This window comes from Scleropages formosus, chromosome 5 (genome assembly GCF_900964775.1).
Source record: "Scleropages formosus chromosome 5, fSclFor1.1, whole genome shotgun sequence".
Taxonomy (NCBI): domain Eukaryota; kingdom Metazoa; phylum Chordata; class Actinopteri; order Osteoglossiformes; family Osteoglossidae; genus Scleropages; species Scleropages formosus.
In genome coordinates this window covers 4,904,821-4,926,015 of record NC_041810.1, presented here as the reverse complement: position 1 = coordinate 4,926,015, position 21,195 = coordinate 4,904,821, and the positions used below count along the sequence as shown (strand labels likewise).

At 47.3% G+C, this 21,195-nt stretch overlaps 1 protein-coding gene across 2 annotated transcripts; it reads right to left on the bottom strand.

The window, feature by feature from the left end:
- Positions 1-3,731: 3,731 nt before the first annotated feature.
- Positions 3,732-19,325, bottom strand: LOC108930770 (Krueppel-like factor 3). 2 transcript variants are annotated; one of them, XM_029252441.1, is made up of 6 exons: positions 19,104-19,325; positions 10,724-10,796; positions 9,419-9,902; positions 8,375-8,570; positions 5,233-5,399; positions 3,732-4,322 (listed from the first exon to the last, which is right to left on the bottom strand). In XM_029252441.1, the coding sequence occupies exons 1-6, from the start codon at positions 19,235-19,237 to the stop codon at positions 4,141-4,143; spliced, it is 1,236 nt and encodes a 411-aa protein (XP_029108274.1). In that variant the 5' UTR covers positions 19,238-19,325; the 3' UTR covers positions 3,732-4,140. The 2 variants fall into 2 exon arrangements, with proteins under 2 accessions (XP_029108274.1, XP_029108275.1); XM_029252442.1 differs by lacking the exon at positions 19,104-19,325 and adding an exon at positions 12,390-12,829.
- Positions 19,326-21,195: the final 1,870 nt, after the last annotated feature.

The following is a 21,195-nucleotide window of genomic DNA, read 5'->3' as shown; positions in this document are numbered from 1 at the left end:
CCCCTGGAGCCAGGCCTGGGTTTAGTGTTCCTGGGCCAGACTATGGGTGAACCTGAACAGCTTGTCGTTGGACTCTGGGAGGAAACCAGAGCACCCGGAGGAAACCCACACAGGGAGAACATGCAAACTCCACACAGACTGAGCAGGGATTGAACCCACCTCCTCTTGCACTACCCAGGCACTGTGAGACAGCAGCGCCACTCGCTGTGGCCCCGTACCAGGGTTTAATCCTCACCTCTAGCTGCAGTACCCTTGAACAAGGTACTTACCCTAAATTGCTCCAGTAAAAAAATTATATTACCCTGCTACATAAAAGAGTAAATAATTGTAAGCTTGTAATTCTAATAATTGTATCCTTAACATTGTAAATGGCTTTGGTGAAAAGTTTCAGTTAAATGAATAGATGTTTGATAATAAATTCCAGACCCAGCAGGATGGGGCAGAGGTTCAAGTATCTACAGGCAACGGGTGCTGCTCCGTTCCCCTTTTCCAGTCCTTGGCATGTCTGTGGACCAGAGCCTGATTTGTGATCACAAGTTCATCTCCCCGACGGGACGAACTGAAGATGCTACCAGGGTTGGAGACCAGATGTCAGTTGTGAATTAGACACAAAAATTATAGCAAATTATAGTCATATTTAATAGCCAATAGCCGTGCGAAAAGCCAGTCCTGCTGAAAATGTCAAATTTGCCGATGAGCCGAGCTTCTCCAGTTGGTGGTAATTTGTCGACGTATCAATATCAATAGTAGTATTTATATCAATAATGTATGTACAGCGCTGTTTCGAAGTACATGAACCCTTTGTGCTCCTTCGTTTTGCTACAAATAGTTATTGAATGAGAAGGAGTGTGGGTCATATGAAATAAATAGGAATTATTGATTCAACATGTTACTTTGGAGGAAATCATGTGTGTAGTAGAAACACATAAGTAGTGCAGGTGCAACAATAAGCGAAGCCCAAGTTACACTGGTTGCACCCAGCAGGTAAGTAGAATCAGGAATGTAAATCATCATCATCATCATCATCATCATCATCATCATTTATTCATTTTATAAGTTTATTTTAATATTTTACACAAGAATAACCACCATCCTATTTCAAACTGCAGTGTACCTGTATATTCTTTCAATATTTCTATTGAATCATACAAATAGATGAAATGTCATCAGTGATACATTATTGAATATATACTGTACAATGGTTTATATAGACAATGTAACCTGTCAATAATACATAAATAAAACATTTGCTTTTAGCTCTTGCTGCATCGGATGGATGCAAACTGAGGCCAGCGTGTGTATATTTGAATGGAAGAAATATACACATTTCACTCTATGCAACTACAAGAGTTCTTTTAATTAACTCAAACTTTTACCCTTATATCTCAGACAGGCCCTACACCGTACCCATTAAAATTTTCAACTTGTCAGAATTACTTGAGCCTAATAACCAGATGCGCAATGTATGAACATCGGAAGCCAGGTGGTAGATGATCTCCATTAATAATAGAAGGGTTGCATATTTCAAAGGTGCAACCTGGAGGCTATTTAATGTCGTAAATTGGGCCCCCAGCCTTCATAGGCTGTAAATCCTCCACCTGTAACGAGACACTAATGAATTTTTGGACAATGAATAGCTGAGTAAAAGATCTCTTTCCCTCTGCTGCTCTCTGCTGGACCTCTCAGCCCTCACAGCTCCGGCAGCAACGCCCTGCCTGTCCTCTTGCTGCGCGTTCAGTGCGACACCTCGTTGTTACCAAAACACATCACTGCCTTCGAACCTTTTGCACCATTGGGGCAGCTGGTGGTGTCGTAGTCAGAGCTCTGCCTTTGCATCCTAAGGTTGTAGGTTTGAATCCCACCTCCAGCTATAGCACCCTTGAGCGAGATGCTTAGCATATGATGCTGTATGAATGGGTAAATAGTTGGAAGCTGGTTCGGAAAAAAATTGTCAGCTCAATGAATAAAGGTCACTACTGCGTTATTGCTTATGGCTCAATATTCAGCACCAGCGTTACCATGCTTGTTCACTAGGGTTGGGTCAGTGACCCTTTTGTGGGCCGTCAGATGGAAAGCTCTTATGAAATATGAATGAATTAGTGATCATGACCTCATTCTGGGTGTAGAACCTTCAGCTGGCCTGTGGTTCGAAGCTCAGGACTAGGAGACAGAGACGGCAGCATGACAATGGCTTCAACAAGCTATGATGCCCCGGGCCCCGGCGACCCCTGGGGTCGCGGTCTCACGCCCTACTGTGGCGGCTATTTGTTCCTGCAGCTCCAGTACAGATAACTCACTCTGTCGCATGATAAATTCTTCATACCTCATAGGGGACTTGACTGCATTTTTGCAAAAACAACAACAAACGAAAATCTTACAGAGCGTCGTTTATTTTTTTTAAATACGACTTTTCAATAGCATTGAAAGCATAACCGTACGTTTCCTTAAATTCACAGTTTCAAATGACAGCAGGTCAGGATTCAGTTTAAAATGAACTGTCAACCAGCTAAACCAACAGGACAGATGTTCCAGGGACAGTTCAAGATGTTCAGAAAAAAAATGACATTGGTAGTAAAATCAGTGATAAAAACGAGGAAAAAATGTATAAACTGCCTGCAACGACCCTTTCAGTCAAACTTACATACAAATATAAGAAGTGTAAAAGAAAAAGTCTGCACAAATTGGGAAAAGAGATACATTGGGTCGAACCCTCAGTGCTTAAAAGGCCAAAATTTTCATCGCTGAGATACAGAAAACTGATGTGACGTGAGGGAACAGCAACGATCGTGTAAAAACCCATTAAATGTACATGTAGCAATTTTTGCTTTGAATGTAAGTTATTCGAATGTAAATTCCATTTCTGGCTGACTTTATAATAATCATGATCCCGTTCGCTTGTTCTCCCTAAAGTGCAAAGTCTCCATCACATGTAAACATGGGATGATCAGAAAATATTCATATGGATGTTTAGCATGGTGGGGCAAACAAACAGCAGCATAATAATAATAATAATAATAATAATAATAATAATAATAATAATAATAATTTCTGCTTTTCATCTTGGCTTTGCCAAAAAAAAAAAAAAAAACTGATTATCAATTAAAGTCCACATTGTTGTGTGAACCAGGTAGGAACGACTTAGAAAGAAGAACTGACCGAATGTTCGCGTTTTGAGAGACGGAAGCTTTGTGCCGAACTGGCGGAAGAGCACGGTGGCAAGAGCAACAGCGCAACGGTTTGATGGAACATCCCCATCCGACGAGTGTTTACTTTTACACAAAAGCGGGTAAACTCATTGATTCAGTGCCCCGTAACACACGACACGCAGCATTAACACACCACCTGCAAGGACCCAAAAAGAGCAGTCGTATTACGAAGGACGGAGTGAAGGAAGATTCCAGACGGAGAGATACACAGATTCATATAAATGAATTATCAATTAATTTCTATGTATAAAATCTGACATACATACAAATATATGTAAAAATGCATGTATATATGCATGTACATATATATAACTATATATATACACATAGACATATATACATACATATATACATATTTGCATATATATACACATATATACACATACAGATATATTCTTTACTCATCTGTAAGGGTTCAGAAAGTACTTCAACCCTCAAAACATAGAGGAACGGTATATAATAAGCAATGTTACATCAATATAAACCCCGAAAAAGATACAGGTTATATGTATAAAATACGTCTTGAAAACAGTCACAAAAAGATGTTTTTTTAAATGTATAAAAAAATTCACATTATGTAGGTTTCATCTGAGATAACAAGCAATAAATATGACAAACTCATGTGCAGCATAGATAGGCGTCTTCCTCCCAGATGTCCAGGGATCCTAGAAGCAGGTTATCATCGATGTCGTCATCGTCATCATCCTCATCACCCTCAGCATCGCCCAGCTGGCTGGTGTGGGACCGAAGAGTCCACAGCAGGACGAAAACCACGCCAGCGTACCACGGCCCTGAGTCCACCCTCCCTGCTGGGGGTGTAAACCCTGAGAAACACAGACCCCCCCCCCCCCTCCCCTCCCCTCCTGAGAGCTTCTGGACCTCCAGCAAAGGGGCAAGTCATCGATGACTGTTCGCTGGGGCCGCACTCGCAGGCTCATCCCAGCAGGTGGCGCTTCTTGTGCAGGGCCAGGTGGTCGGAGCGGGAGAAGCTGCGCTCGCAGTCGGGGCACCGGAAGGGCTTCACCCCCGTGTGTTTGCGCATGTGGCGCGTGAGCTCGTCGGATCGGGCGAACTTCCACGTGCAGCCTTCCCACAGGCACTGGTAGGGCTTCTCGCCTGCGCAGGGAGACGCGAACGCGACAGTGAGCCGCACAGAGGAGTCTCTGTGCTCCTGGACAACTCGCCAGATGGTTGTTGGTTTGAGTCCTGGTAGTGACCTGTTGTGGAACCCTTTGGCTGTGTTCTTTAATTGGCCAGCTGCAGATATTTTTTTTAAATATCACAAAAATCTAGGAAAGGTGCTTTGGGTGTGTTCATCAGTTTTGACCAAACTACACAAAATACAACATCGATCTGGGAGAGTGTGCAGGGGGTGGGGTTCACACTCCACACCTGTGTGTGCCATCAGGGTTTTAAACCCTTTACCTGTCTGTGATTTACGTTGCTTTGGAGAAAAGCGCCTGCTAAATGAATAAATGTAAATGTGTGGTGGTTGGGTAAGGATTGGGGGCGTGGTGGTGCAGCAGTTTTGACCGGGTCCTGCCCCCTAGTGGGTCTGGAGTTTGAGTCCCGCTTGGGGTGCCTTGCGACGGGCTAGCGTCCCATCCTGGGTGTGTCCCCTCCCCTTCCTGCCTTGTGCCCTGTGTTGCCAGGTTAGGCTCTGGCTTGCCGCGACCCCACTTGAGACAAGCGGTTTCAGACAATGTGGGCGGGTTGGGTAAGGACCTCTCTCGCCTATGTGTGGCATTAGGGTTTTAAACCCTTCACCTGTGTGACAGTAGGGCTCGGACCCCCTGACCTCTGTGTGGCGTTAGGGTTCAGACCCCTCACCTGTGTGTGTCGTTAGGGTTTTAAACCCTTTACCTGTGTGTAACGGTAAGGTTCGAAACCCTATACCTGTGTGTTAGGGTAGGGCTCGGACACCCTCACCAATGAGTGACAATAGGTTTAAACCCTTCACCTGTGTCTTACAGTAGGGTTCAGACCTCTTCACCTGTTTGTTAGGGTAGGGCTTGGACCCCCTCACCTGTGTGCGTGCGGCGGTGGGCCTTGAGGTGGGAGCTCTTGGTGTAAACCTTGTTGCAACCATCATGATCACAGCTGTGCACACGTCGCTTCCTGAGCTTTTCGGGGGACTCCGTTCGGGGTGGGGATCCAGACCCGGGGAGCTCCGTCAGCTGGGGGCTCCTCCTCCTGGAGGGACACGTGTGGGGGAAACGTGAATCGACGTCTCTGTCACTCAGCCAGCGAGGTAAAACACCACAGTACACAGTAAACAGAGTAATATTCACCTAGCAAACAAATCACTGCACGCCACAATTTCCATTAGAAGATACCGACCAAGAACATAAGCAATTGAGAACAAATAACGTTGCTCATGAAAACGAAGAATATGCAGCTCGTGACACTTTGTTCTTTTATTACTTTCAAAGTGTTTCCCAAAATGCAACTTGTGTTCCGGCGTCACGCACTTTCCGTTGGTCTCCCCTTCGGCCACCAGAACACATTCCTACCACGGACGTCTCGTGTAACACTTTCCAAGCCACACTTTCAGAAGTTGGGTTCAGGGAAATGGTGTGATTAAAGGTTCCGGCACACCTGAGCACCACGCGCCTAGCGTCCTTCAGCCAGCAGGGGGCAGAGCGGCGCATGATTAATCCTTCGCGCGCGAAGATCAGGAGTCACATGGAGAGGCAACTCAAACGCTGTGGGTTCGCACCACGCCGCGCCGCAGCGCGTGACAGAGACACTTAACACAAACCGCCGCACCAAACCTTTTAAATCTTCATAAATGTAATAATAATTGTTTACCATCTGATTGTTGCAGCTTGTTTTTTTCCTCATGCGGACATGGGTTCGATGCCCTATCATCACATCCAGCCATAAGATTCCTGGTGCCACTCCTTCTCTTTCATGATTGTGTCGTGCCCTTTCACACACACGCACACACACACACACCCCTGCTTACCGCACCTGATCAGCCTTTAGAAGGACCTTAATTTAGACCTGTGTGGTGATATTCTGGAAATGTGACCGACAGCTTCCTCCTCCTCTACGTCACGACAGGGTGTTTTGTCGTCGTTTCTTTTGTTCGACACGTCGGTGCCTCTTTCGGCTGCTCCGCTTTGACACGCACACAATATGAAATCAGGCGCCTGCCTCTGTACACCCCCTCTGACATGTGGGCCCTCACAAGCCGAGGCAACGCGCTGTGGGAGCAAAGCATGCTGGGAGATGATATCAACAGCCAAGAGGCCTACGACACAACACAACACACTTGCAGCTGGAATTAATATGAGGGATTCAGCAGTTGTGAGTGACAGAGGGAGATCATTCCAACCCACTGGAGAACCTTTGGGCTTTTAATTTGAACCTTCTTTCCAACACTTATCTAAAGTGTATCGCTGAAGGGTCCAGACAAGATTTTCCATCGTGATTATGGGCATAAAACTTCAAAGAAAGTCAAAATCCCAAAAAGCGTGACTTACAACGCAAAAATGGTTACCGTTTAACTGCCGGTGTCCAAAAACAATGCGGTAAACCTATTTGTTATGCACAGAATGAAAACACTACACACAATATTAATAATAATAATAATAATAATAATAACAATAATTGCATGTTTATATGTTTATATTTATTATATCATATTAAACTGTATATTTATATTTATCATATTTTTATTTATTTTTAACGTGGGGGTGCGGTGGCGCAGTGGGTTGGACCGCAGTCCTGCTCTCCGGTGGGTCTGGGGTTCGAGTCCCGCTTGGGGTGCCTTGCGGCGGACTGGCGTCCCGTCCTGGGTGTGTCCCCTTCCCCCTCCGGCCTTACGCCCTGTGTTGCCGGGTAGGCTCCGGTTCCCCGTGACCCCGTAAGGGACAAGCGGTTCTGAAAATGTGTGTGTGTGTGTATTTATTTTTATTTCCATTATTTAGATTATTTATTATAAAAATTACATAAATTATTATTATTATTATTACTGTTATTATTAGAAGAAGAAGAAGACTGACAGGTCTATAGATTTAATGCTTGTGATATTTTCTCATTTCTCATTTCACTCAGCCACTAGTCACATAAACTGAACTTCCTGAAATAACTGTCAGGTGCGTTTAACAGATTCCGCAGAGGGTCATTTCACCGTAAACTGCTTCGCTTAGACAGGTTAGTAAGGTCACTTTTGCGAAACAAAGGTGAAGTATCTAGCGCGATGTGTGTGTGCGCGCGTGCGTTCCTTGTGCGTCCGCAGCCATGTCTGCACAGGTGTCCGTTGCCCCATGTCGCAATGCGCAATGAGTTTTTAGTTTCTCTGGAAAGAGCGAGTCCCAGCAGGCCCAGCACGCTCGCGCACCTGTGTGCCGGAGCACTCCGGCCCCTCGCGAGCCGCTCTGACTGCACAGTCGCCGAAGGAGCTCCGAAGGACCGCAGGTGCGCGGGTGGAGGAGCGGTTTGGCGTTGTGTCACTTTGCGGTCCGATGCACAAGAATCAACGTACTTAACCTGAAGCGGTGCGGTGAAAATACCCAGCTGCGTACCCAGGTAAATAACCGCAAATACCTTAATGCAGATCCCTAACATTAAATAAATCTAATAATTTATTTATTAATAATTTGAGACAAAGATCCAGACTCGCGATTCTCAAAGTGGAATCGCGCAGTTCAAATACTAACGCTGTAGCCGGCACTCGTTACAAGAGTAGCTGCATCTGGATGGATTTTTATTTGGTCGTTTTAGCAGACAATAGAGTTATGGAGCAGATAGGATATTAGGAGAGAAGTGGGTCCAAAACAAATTTGTTTTGAGGCCCTTCCTGAAAGTCGAGGTGGGATTCAGCAGTTCCGAGTGACAGAGGGAGAACATTTCACTACATTGGAGCCAGAACTGGGAACCTTTTGGGCTTTTGATGTTGGATTTTTGGTGGAGGAGCGTAGCCCTTTGGGGGTTCCTTTAACCTCAATTGCTCCGAGGGTCGCGGTGACCCGACCACAAGGTGATGGTGTCGAGACCCAGCCCCGAAAGCAAGAGGCCTGGAAAGGGATTACACACAACAAGACAGACATGTGGCTGGGGTCCGGATGTTTCCTCCCTCCACCACTCTGACACACTTGGGCAAAACGTCCGTAAGCGGACAAGTAAGTCGAGGACGGGGAGGTGGCGGATGAAACGCTCACTCGTCTTTGATGGCAGACAGCGTCACGATCACGGAAGAAGAAGAAAGCGGCTCCTCGTCGCAGGGCTTCCGGGCTTTTTCAGAGGGTGGGCTGCTTTTGGTGGGCTTCTGCAGCTCTTGGGTGGCGCAGGGCACCTCGGGCACCTTCACCGGGGGCGTCGGAGGATGACACAGAGGTGAGGGACACGGGCTGTACCCTGAAAAAGAGGGACGTCTCGCCTTTATAGAGCCTCGCACCCTCGCCGACAATTTCACGCAGCTCTGCGGCACTGACTATCTGACCAGGCGCTGTTTTTTTAAGCCATTTTAAATACCATGTTCTTCCTTTGAAATGCAGCTTTACAATTCGACCACATTGGATCTAGTGTAAAACTGAGTATTCTTCCCTGGGCACCACAGAGTGCAGGTAGTACAACAACTTGCGGGCACTTTTTTCCTAAAAATGTTTCTTGGCGAGCGGGGCACGGAGGTGCAGCGGGTAGCGCCGCTCCCTCACGGCTCCCGTGCTCTGAGTTTGGATGTGGGTTCGACGGTAGCTCAGTCTGTGCGCACGTTCGCATGTTCTTGCCGCACTCATGCGTGTTCCCTCGAAGTGCTCTGGTTTCCTCTCATAGTCCAAAGACTTGTGTTTCAGGTGAACGGGTGACTCTAAATTATCCTAAGTGTGTGTGTGTGAGTAAATGAGCGTGTGTGATGTCCTGTGATGGACTCCCATCCCGCCCAAGGTGCACCCTGCCTCACACCCCAGGGCTTCCAGGATAGGTTCTAGACCACTACGACCCTGCACTGGACGAGGGGTTGCAGATGATGGATGGAAGGTATCTAGTTGGCTCAAAACATAGACTGATATGATCTTTGTATTGTCTGGATATCAAAGGCCTGCAATAAAATATTCAAAAATATTTGGGCGAGCAGGAGAAGAAAAGAATGCAGAGCAGAGGCAGCGATGACTGAAATGTGAATGGAGGGATAGGATCTCTTCTAAACAGGCCAGGCTTTGAAGTGAGCGGGAACAGCGGCTGTGGAAGCGACCAGCGGGACACACCTTGTTTGGAGGGGTACAGGACGTGCACGTCCTCCTTGGAGACGGCCATGCCGGGTGAGACCGCCATGCCAGGAGGCAGGCCCAGGGGCGGCGGGTGCAGAACGGGCAGGTGCTGCACGATGACGTTGGAGATGACGGGCAGCAGGCCGGGACTCGAGCCCGGCAGCAGGTGCGTCACCATGGTCGGGAAGTGCACAGGCGCGCCGGGGCAGGGGCCGCCGTACTGGGAGCTGGCTTGACGATTGGGGTGCGTCGTTCTCGGTCCAGCCGGGTTCGGGGACTTGCGGGAGGATCCGGAGAACGAGCTCCTTCCGCTGATGGACAGGTCCAGCGGGTCCAGCTGGGTGGGGATGGGGCTGGGGCATGGCGGGCTGCCTGGGTAGGGCTGGTAGAACCCCATCGGGGGTCTTGTACTCATCTGTGGCGGGAGGATCACTCGGGGCGCTTCTCGTTGGGCATTCATGGGGTAACTCTGGAACAACGACTAAAGAGGGTAACGGGAAGGGCGCAGGACGAAGGGTTGGAAAGAAAGAGGAATTGCCAGTGAGCTGAGAAACTTTCATACTTTTCTGTCACTCTGTTACTCTCATTTTCAATCGCAGGTTAGTCTGATAAATAAGTAATAATAAAAGTAGTAATAATTAATAACATATTTACATTTATTCATTTAGCAGATACTTTTGTCCAAAGCAACTTCTAACAAAATATGTAGTGTTTCCAGCCCATACCCTATTCACCGTGGTGACTTACACTGCTAGATACACTAGTTACGTTGGGTCACTCATCCGTACATCAGTGGAACACACACACACACACTCTGGGGGAACCTGAACAGCATGTCTTTGGAGTGTGGGAGGAAACCAGAGCACCCGGAGAACAAACAAGCTCCACACAGTCCGAGTGGGCTTCGAACTCATGCCCTCTGGTACCACCCAGGCACTGAGACAGTAGTGCAACTCGCTGCACCACCATGCTACCCACAATATAACACATAATAAAGTATAGTATCATTTATATTTAATTTTACACCATTTACAGCTCTAATTCATCATTTGTATATCACCGACATCAATCAACAGCACAGGGTCACGAAGACCTGGAGCCTATTCCCGTGGACACTGGGTGCACCGGTGAAAATGGGAAGAACCGATTCCAGTCGTGATCCTGTTCCAGATTCCTGCCGGTGTCATGTTTTCACCTGGTTTGGCCGTGCCGCTACAAGTCTGAGAGGAACGCCGCCCACCCCCCGCTGGGGCCAACGCGAACCGACAGCCCACTCCGTGGCACGATTAGCATCTCACTCACCGCCTCTATGCTGCCATTGAGAGGGTAGTCGTAGAGGAGCATGGCTGATGGCTGACGGCCGCAACCCGGGGCTCTGCAGAGGGAACACATGCAAGGAAAGAACACGAGGGTCAACCGAGGTCACGCTGCCACCTGTGTGGGACGCTGCCGGAACAACCCATCAGAACCCATAGATTGGTGGCGGTACCCACTGAATGGTTCTGCTTTGCCCTTTAAAGGTTTAATAATGCATGAGATGACATTTTAATTGTTCTACATTAGTTTTCAACCCAAGTGTCAGGTGACCCCACCCCCATCTGTATTAGTTTTTGCAGCCGAGCTCCTCCTTTGGAATGAATTTTCAATATTTTTTTTCGTCGATTTCCCGAAACGTGTGATTCACGATGTAAATATATTTACAGAGGACACGCTGACCTTTTTCAGTTGCCAGGATCTGCACTGTTTTCCAAGAAACATACGGATATTATACCGGCAATAAAGGTGCAATTATGCATTTTATCCTCCCGGAACCGTAACGAAGGTTAAAAAATTTAACAGGACCTCACCAAAGACTCCAGGAGCAGATTCCTCCTACCGAATCCTCAAAAGAGGAAATAAAGTGTAAGGCATAATCAGCAGTGACATACTTGCTCATTGCGAATCAAGTCAAAGGTGAAGGTAAATCGCAGATGCGTTTCGGCCGCATGCCTTCCTCAGCTTGACCACAGTAAGCCTTATACATCTTTCCTGCACCAGAAAGAATTCTTAATTAATACTGAAGTTCACTGATTTAAATCAATAGTTTAGAATACCTAGTTTCTGAAGTTACCAATGTTAAGTGCTTAACCTCAACTTAACCTTCTGCTTAACCCTAACCCTAACTCCTTAGCCCCAAGGATGACCTCGAGGTGCTTTGCTTTCGATGACTAGCGCAATAAAACGCAAAGCAGCGTGCGGGTGGGTGGGTGGAAGAAATAATACGGTGCGCTTCACATCGATCAGTCTTGACACATTTAATCACTGAATACATTATGTTGCGTTTAATGAACTCGCATTTCGTTTCAGTTACACTTCTTCCAGGCGGTTGCGCCTTGCCTTTTTTTGTTTCAAACCCCTTAATTCCGGCTTGTTCGTGTACGTGCAGAAAACAAAAGTAACTGACTGAATTGTGTGACTCCTGCGATCACTTAGTTGTTAGTTGTTTTTTTAAACTATACGACAGTTCTAGTTAGAACTGATGCCGGCTTAACGGAAAGATGTCGCCAATTTATGAAATGACAGCGTCAAATGATGCAATGTGCCGAACGCTGACAATGGCCTTTGTGTTTTTTACCGACGTGTCTGGCCTGGGGGAGAAAACCTCAGAAAGGGGGGGGGGGGACGGAGGGTGCAGGAAAAAGACGAGTACAAGTGAACTCATTAATGACGATAAGGATCAGTCTGGGCCCTGCGAGGCAGGACGGCACATGTCGCCGAACAACGTGCGCAGTCGCAACGTGAGCATCGGGGGACAAAGTTTCATTGATTTACGAAGCAGACAAGAGGAGAAGATCTTCTCCTGGGATGGGCTGCGAAACAACAATCTCCGTACACGCCCAGCGCGCAGTTCCGTCCCCTGAAAAGTCCCCGGTGCTTCCCGAACGCTGCCGGCCCCACAAGCCCCGTATTATATGATCTTCTCTTATACCTGCATTGTTTCCAGGCCGGGGTGAGGCTTCACCTGCCTTTGCCATCGGTGCACAGCTCAGGTTCACAAGAAGGGAGAAGAGGCTTTCGGTTACTCAGCCTTGGAGGCCGCAGCGCGGTGGGCGACGGCCGATGGTGACCATGACCCCGGGGGCTTTACCGCAGCTGCAACAGGTGCGGCTAAAGGTGTGCTTCAGGTCTGGATCCCGCAGGGCACGTTTCTATTTTAACCCTGAACGAGGTACTTGGGTTCAGCGTTCTGCAAAATACACCGGCTTCTCTCATGAAGCATCTACACAGCATGAGCAATATTGTAAAACATTAAAAAAAAAAAAACAAAAATTAATAGACCACCTGATTTTCAGAGCATCGTTCATTCCGGGAACTTTCGGACGTATTGAAATGCTACTCCTGTAACGTAACGTAAATGCGTGTGTATCCCAAAAAAAAAAAAAAAAAAATTGCTTGGAAGGTCATCAGGAATCGTCGATATTCTGGTAAAGTTTCATGCAGCTACTGGTGTGATGAACGTTGGTTCATATGGTGGAAAGAAACAAACTAACTGCACTTAAGAATCACACGTCTGCATCCAAGTGTCTCTTCCTGCTAATGTAATGAACACATTGTATTTTCTATGAGATGTTGGTCGCTTCGGAGAAAAGTGTCTGATAATGAAAACACGTAACTGTAAAAGTACTCAAAGACAAGGATTTTAAAAAAGAAATCGACTGGGCCAAGTATTTTTTTCCTTCCCGCGTTCCTTTAAACCTCTCAGTGACTGTAAGCTTAAAATGCACCTAAAGTTTACTCCAAATTTCCATGGCAACGATAAACCCCTGTCATAACACTGATGATGCAGAGGGGTGATCGGCGTTCTTTCTCACCACGCTACAAAGTTTTACCACGATTGCTCATCTCAGGAAATAACAGGATATAACAGAATAGCCGACCTACTTAGAAGAACACGCTGCTTCTCGCTGTAAAAACACGCAACCGCCTATTACAAGAGGCGTCTGAATGCAATCACTCAGTGATGCGTTACATAAGGGGAAAGAGATGACAGGCACAAAATAGAAGCTGCCCTTCCCACAGGTGTGTGCCAGCGAGGTCAGCGGCTTGACGGAGGCACCCTGTGAGATACAAACAAAGTGGAACACCGTGAATGTTCACAGGAACCCACCCCTGCAATTATCCGGAATTTCATAAGCCCCGCTTCCGGGTATCGCATCCGAGCGCGCAGGTCCGTGTCCCAAAAGTGCACAGGCTTTCACTTAAGCACAGATGGACCATGACTCTGTTTTCCCCCTTTTTTGGGATTAAACTTGATATTTAATTATTTTAAAAAGTTACTTTGTAATACGCATCATCTCGATCCGCTTGTCCCACGCGGGGTCGCGGGGAGCCGGAGCCCGGCCCGGCAACACAGAGCGCAAGGCTGGAGGCGGAGGAGAGACACCCAGGACGGGACGCCACTCCATCACACGGCACCCCCCGGCGGGACTCGAACCCCAGACCCACCGGAACGCAGGACCTGGCCCAAACCCACTGCACCAGCGTGCCCCCCGCTTTGTAGTAGATGGAGGAATTTACACTGTGATGTTATTGCTGATAGTCCCTCAAAATCGTAATTTAGCGTCCCTGGATAAGATGGGCTGAAGGTCTGCAAAGTGCAGGTTTGTGTTCAAAGTAACACTAATTATACGTTTTTTTTGGTACTTACATTTATTCATTTAGCTGATGCTTTTCTCCAAACTTGCTTACAATGGTCGTCTACATGCAAAAAATTTACCCATTTATACAAGTGGGCAGTTTTACTGGATCAGCTTAGGGTAAGTACCTTACTCAAGGGTACCACAGTCAGATGGAGGACCAAACTTGCAACCTTTCGGTCCGAAGGTAGCAGTTTGAACCACCGCTCTACCGGCTGTCCCCGGTAAAGCTCTTCCTAAGCTGCTACAGTCCTTGACATAATTCCATGTGAAGGAAATGAAGTTTTACTTGCCGTTAGTTGCAATATTTTCTCTGCAATTATTTATGGATATTTTTTCCAGAAGGGCTCCTTGGCCTAGAAAGGTGAAAAACTTTTATCCGTAAACCTTCCCATCTCCCTTTGTAGATCTGCCCAAGATCCAATGAGTATAAAGGGGGGGGGTGTAAAGCAACGCTGACGGACGCGTACACACACTTGCAGACATGGCATCGCACTCCTCCGAGCAAAGTCCTCCAGGTGAGCGCCTTAGACGGGAGAGCAGTGCAGTTTTCCCAAAGCAACGGGAAAGCGCCTGTTTCCTGGAAACCGGGAGGCTATAAAGAGGTAAATGAACTAATGAAATTTCACGCAGGAGAATGGAGACAACGGTGAGGTGTTGTGGGCCACAGGAAAGAGAGAACACGCACTTAGAGAAAGCGAGCACAGAGACCATGAACTTGAGCGCTAGACATCCTTAAGCAGTAAGCAGGTACTGCTGTCATAACACACCTGGATCAGCGATGTTGGGACGTACTTACTTTTTCACAGTTCCACTATTAATTACCTTGGATTATGATTTACTTCATGCATTGCTTACGCTTTGTTATATTATTCGCTATGCAGTATTCAGGCTTTTGTTTACGGCATTAAATTTTTACTTGAATCCATTTTATTGTGTTTGTCTGCAGCGGAAATGTTTGGAATTCCTGCGGATGGTCAGTCCTACAGTGTAGGTACAAAAAGGGAAGAGGGGAGCCACGCACAAGGACAACCTTGACGGGTGACATCGGGAAACATGCCACAGGTTTGAAATAAATCACTTTTTTGGGCTTATTTGTGTCTCATTACTGACAACTCCAAAGACCCTTGAAAATGAGAGACAGATCAGTCCTGGAAGACGGTTTCTGCCGTTAGACTCTCGGGCGAGCGGCACGGGGGCACAGCGAATAGTGCTGCTGTCTCACAGCGCATTGTTGGTGCAAGAAGATGTGGGTTCAATCCCAGTTCCTCTGCTGAGGAGTTTTCACAGTTTCCCCATTTTTGTGTGGGTTTCTTCTGGGTGCTCTGGTTTCCTCCCACAATCCAACAATGTACTGTTCAGGTTCACCCATAGGGTGTGAGTGACAGAGAGAGTGTGTGCGTTCCACTGATGTATGGATGAGTGACCCATTGTAAGTAGTGTATCTAGCAGTGGAAGTCTTCGGGTGCTCTGGTTTCCTCCCACACTCCAAAGACATGCTGCTCAGGTTCACCCACAAGTGTGTGACTGACAGAGAGAGTGTGTTGTATGGATGAGTGACCCAGTGTAAGTAGCGTATCTAGCAGCGTAAGTCACCACGGTGAATAAGGTGTGTGGGCTCATAACACCACACAGAGTTCATTGGAAGTTGCTTTGGAGAAAAGCGTCTGATAAATTAATGGAAATGGAGGAGATGCGTAACTTTAACTGCTTCACTAGATCATAGGCATCTACAGGAACGAATAAAGGAAAAGTGTCCGATGTCAACGAAGGCATCTGCTCGGTCGCTGAACGGACAGGTATGAAAAGGCAGTGAAGAAAGGGAACAAGGCGAAGAAGATCCGAGAAGGAGAGCCCAGCGTTACCCCGCCCGCCTCGGGTGTGGCTTGAACACACCACCGGCACGGCGAGTCTCCACACCCTCCGCCGCGCGCGACAAGGGAGGGACGCGGGCAAGAACACCGCTTCCTGGTTCACGTTACAGTCAACATTTCACACGCACCCTGCGGGCGTCGAGCTGCCGACCGAACGCTTATCGGGCAGGGCGCTTAACAAAAGCCTGGATTGCTTTGCTCCGGCTCGTCCTATTAATCCAAAAACCACGGACAGGGCTGATGCTGCAGCATCTGTAGTGCAGGACATCCTCCCCGCTGACACCTTTCAGCAGGACACCCTGAGCTTTATTTTGGCCAAATGCAACGATCAATTCTTGGCCTAGAAGACGGAACAGTTGCTGATGACAAAGAGCTCGACTCATCAGCTCTTCCACGAATCGAAAAAGAAAACGGACTGATTTTGGCCGAAAGTGACGAGTATAACAAATGACAGCATCTGACTCGTGGCTCAGAACTTGGCATTTTGTTGGTCCCGTGATGAAATCGACATCCCATATGTGACGAACGCGTCGGTTTCCGTGTCGATGAACACATAATACCGTTTCTGGGAAAGCCTGAGCACGTACTGTATGTAATGTAAATGTTTATATTTTTGAAAAGTATATTACTGGGAATGTGATCAGGATTCATCGATTATTTGGATAACACTTTAAACAGCTGCTTGTGTGAAGAACATTGGTTCATGTGGTGGAAAGAAATAAACTAACTGTACTCTAGAATCACACGTCTGCATCTAAGTGTCTCTTCCTGCTAATGTAATGAACACATTGTATTTTCTACGAGATGTACGTCGCTTTGGGGAAAAGCGTCTGCTAAATGAATACATGTACATGTAAGTTTCCTGCAGTAAAGCGCTGGAGTTCTGAGAGAACATTTGTTTGTTCAGGTGTCAAACAGGTTTCGCACTTTTATCACGAGGAACCGTCTCTTAACGAAGGAACCTGTAAAAATGTGATGCTAAAACTTTTTACGAGCTCGTGACTTTTCGGACAGAACTGGACCAATAGTTGAACTTTTTCTGCATAAAAAGTGATGAGATGTGACTAATTGATGCATAATGGAAAGAGTTTCTTTTGCAATGTCAGTTACAGTCATAAATCTGAACATAAAACTTGAAAAAGACGTAACTGCATTTTTTTAGCAGACGCTTTCCTCCAAAGTGACTTCCAATGAACTCTATGTAGTGTTATCAGCCCACACACTTTATTCACCGCGGTAACTTACACTGCTAGATACACTACTTACACTGGGTCACTCATCCATAAACCAGTGGAACACACACACACTCTCCCTCTCCCTCTCTCTCTCTCTCTCTGTCACTCGCAAACTGGACAGCATGTCTTTGGACGGTGGGAGGAAACCAGAGCACCCGAAGGAAACCCACGCAGACACAGGGAGAACATACAAACTTCATACAGACTGATTGGGGATCAAACCAATGTCCTCTTGCACCACTCAGGTGCTATGAGACAGCAGCGTTACTCGCTGTGCTGCCCATCAGCATCTATGGCTGTTATTTCGCAGATCTGTCAAATAACAGAAGTCAGCACTGACCCTGACATATGAGCACTGGGGGTCATGTCAAAGACAGCCACCCTGCCCTTCCCGACAGCGACAGTGACGAGAACCGTGAAGACGTGCCGTGACCGTGGTGTAAACACTGTAGACCGCAGCGTTGAACATTTTTGAACATTGCCACATGTTTGAACATTAAACAAAGGCCCAGGAGATGCTACCTCTGGCACTAGGGGACGGGTGCCAAGGGGTGTGGCTTGTGGGCTCGGGCTTTCAGCCAGAATCCCCTGGCCGGCACGCACACGTACAAAATACTGCAAGATAAAAATATTGTTTTTATGCGTGTGTGACAGCGGGGGGGGGGGGGGGGGGGGGGGGTTCACAAAATAGACACCTATGTTTCCTTACCAGATGCTTTTCTACAGAGCAGCTCACAGTGTTAGGCTCCTTCCAACAATCTCTACACTTATAGCAGAGTAATTTTTACTGGAGCGATTCAGGGCAAGTACCTCGTTCAAACGCACCACAGCGACAGCTGGGATTCAAACCAACAATCTTCAGGTGTGAAGGTGGCAGCTGTAAGCAGTAGACCCCCTGCTGCCCCCAACAACAACAGCTCCCCTTTACTGTGTTGTGTGGTGTGAATTTCCCAGGACCACCTCAGTGTATAAGACCTCAATTGACCCCCGACCCTGAGAAACAGTGACCCCCGCAGCCAATACACACCAGAGTCATGTGATGAAAGCGGTTTTTTTACGACGATCCAACTGTCAGCACATTATCAGAGCAGCTTGCGGAGAAGTTCCGTCGAGTTCCACAGCCTACGGTGACGTCGAATGAGCGGCTGTCGCTCTTACACGAAGCGGTAGCAGCCCGCCTGGTGCGGTAGCATCGGTATGGTAACAGCCCTTGGGAAAATGTTACATTTACTCGTTTAGCAGACACTGTTCTCCAAAGCAACTTACGCTGTTTAGAGACTGCAGTTATTTACTCATTTACACAGGGGGGTAATTTTTACCAGAGCAATTTTAGGGTAAGTACCTGGCTCTCGGGTACAACAGGTAGAGGTTGGGATTAAACCTGCAACCTTCAGACCCAAATGCAGCAACACCAACCGTTATAGAACCAGCCATCCCATCTTGTACCAAAACATGGTATGGAGTTATTATTATTATTATTATTATTATTATTATTGGCAGGATATTCATGAGATTTAAAAAGTAAATATGAAACTAGTCTATTGTGATCATTACTTGTTACACTGGTGTAATGTCATTGCTCACCGGCTGGGTTGCTACAGGTACACACACGCGCGGTGTACATGATCATAAATTAGAGTAAAAACCCTGGTAAAGCGGGATTTCCGGTAGCGTATATTTTATGACGAAAAATTGCCGTGTACCTCCAGAGACAGAAATCCATCCATTTTTCCAAGCAGCAGGAGCAATTGAAGAATTATGACATTTATAAATCGCAGTTCACTTATAGATTCATTCATCTGCCTGAGCATCATGAGAACATTCCAAAAGTATGATTTATGACGAATCAACAGGGACCAATGTGTCACAGTAGGGACAAGAGCCTCTGTCCACTCACCTTTCCGTGTACGACCGGCGGCGAGAGGGAACGTATCCTGTGTTGCGAGAAAGTGCCGCGGGTGAAGAGCCGCTGGGTTCTGGGCTGCTGGATCTGCACCGTGCGGGAGGTGAACAGCAGAGATCCGAACACATGAAGACCTGGAGCAGTGGGAGGCGTTCGTCGCTTTAAGAGCGCAGATCACATGTCTGCATGGGCTGTGACTGCGCTGTGCTTCGGGGAGGTGCCGAGACACCTTTTTCCCTGGGCGTACTTGGGTGTGCTCACCTGGACTCACCTGTTCTCACCCGCACATACCAGGGCTCACCTGAGCTCGTCGTAGCTCACCTGTGGGTGCCTGCTCTCACCTGAGCTCACCTAGGAGGACCCGGGCTCACCTGATTTCAGCTATGGGGGGATCTGGACTCACCTAGGGGTACCTGTGCTCACCTGAGCTCACCTAGGCGTACCTGGGCGTATCTGCTCGTACCTGAGTCCACCTGAGCTTCTTCAGCCCTCTGCATGCTTTTCCCTCTCCTTAAGCTCTGAGTCATTTCCAAGTCATTTAATCCATTTCAAGTAGAATATCCACTAAAAATTTTATTGCAGGAGACTATAATAAAAATGACCTGTGCACCTGTGTCCCAAAGGTGTGACTGAAGGTGATACAGCATGAGGGAGTCACAGTTTTTTTTTTTTTTTTATCTTTTCACCGCGGTACGGGCACGTGTCTGGTTAAACAACAGCTTGTCAGCGCCTTCACCAGAAGCCGAACGATGGAGGCACACGGAAATTCTGTGCCACACCCTTTCCAGTTAATGTTGTAAAACGGCCATCAGTCTTGCTTTGAACAACATAATGTAATAAAAGAGCGATATCCTAAGTGGGACTTGAAAAATAAGATGGTAACTGAGCTGAACCAATGGTGTAATGTTTTAACAGCAATACATTCATATCCTTGGTTTTTAATTTCCTTTTACGCAAGTTCAAACGTGTTTAATTGCTCACACTTCTTGAATTACCTCAATAACTTTAAATGACAAATACTTTATATTTTTATACTATTTTTATCTCAACACACACACTAACCACAGCTTACAGTCATCAGTTCACGTGAAACATGTTTCTGCACTGTGGGAGGAAACCAGAGCACCTGGACAAAACCAGTTGAAACACAGGGAAAACATGCAAAGTCCAAACAGACTGAGCGAGATTTGATAGATTAGATTTTTCCTAAAAGCACTGAGGCCGCTGACTACACTGCTCTGCTATCAATAACTCACGCACACACACACACACACACACACACACACACACACACACACACACACACTGTCTTAACTGCTTGTCCCATCCGGGATCGCGGGGAGCCAGAGCCTAACCCAGCAACACAGGGCGCAAGGCTAGAGGGAGAGGGGACACACCCAGGACAGGATGCCAGTCCACTGCAAGGCACCCCAAGCGGGACGCAAACCCCAAACCCACTGGAGAGCAAGACCTGGTCCAACCCACTGTGCCACCGCGCCCCCCCGCAATAATAATAATAATAATAATAACTCTCACTCACTCACTCACTCACTCACTCACTCACTGTTGTTGTTGTTTCTTGTCCAAGTCAGGGTCACAGTGACCCAGAGCCAATCCCAGAAGCAAGGGGTGTAGGTAGCAGGGTAAGTAGAGTGGTGTAAGAGTGTAAGTACAGGTGGTCCCTGATTTACGATAGGGTTACGTTCCCCGAAACAGGCAATAGGACGGTGCGCACCTCCACGCTCCTGGCACAACACTGCTGTCATGAAACCTTGCTTCTCAGAGACAAACAGGATAAAAGCTCTGTCATAATCAGGAACCCCAAGTGCTGGTGCACCGGCGAGAGCTTGCTTCAAGTCAGTCGGCTCCTGTTCGGCTTCCCCCGTCCAAGTCACTTCGTCAGTCGGAGCAAATTTTTGACCATGCATGCAGTCCTGTGTAGAGGTTGTGCACGTTGTGCATAATCCTGGATCCAAGGGTGGCGGTAGAAAATCATGCCCATGAAAGACATTAACCGCCGTTTCGTGATTGGTTTCGGAGCGTTCGGGATTGCCTTTATTCGCTCGGCTCCTAATGAGAGTCCCTC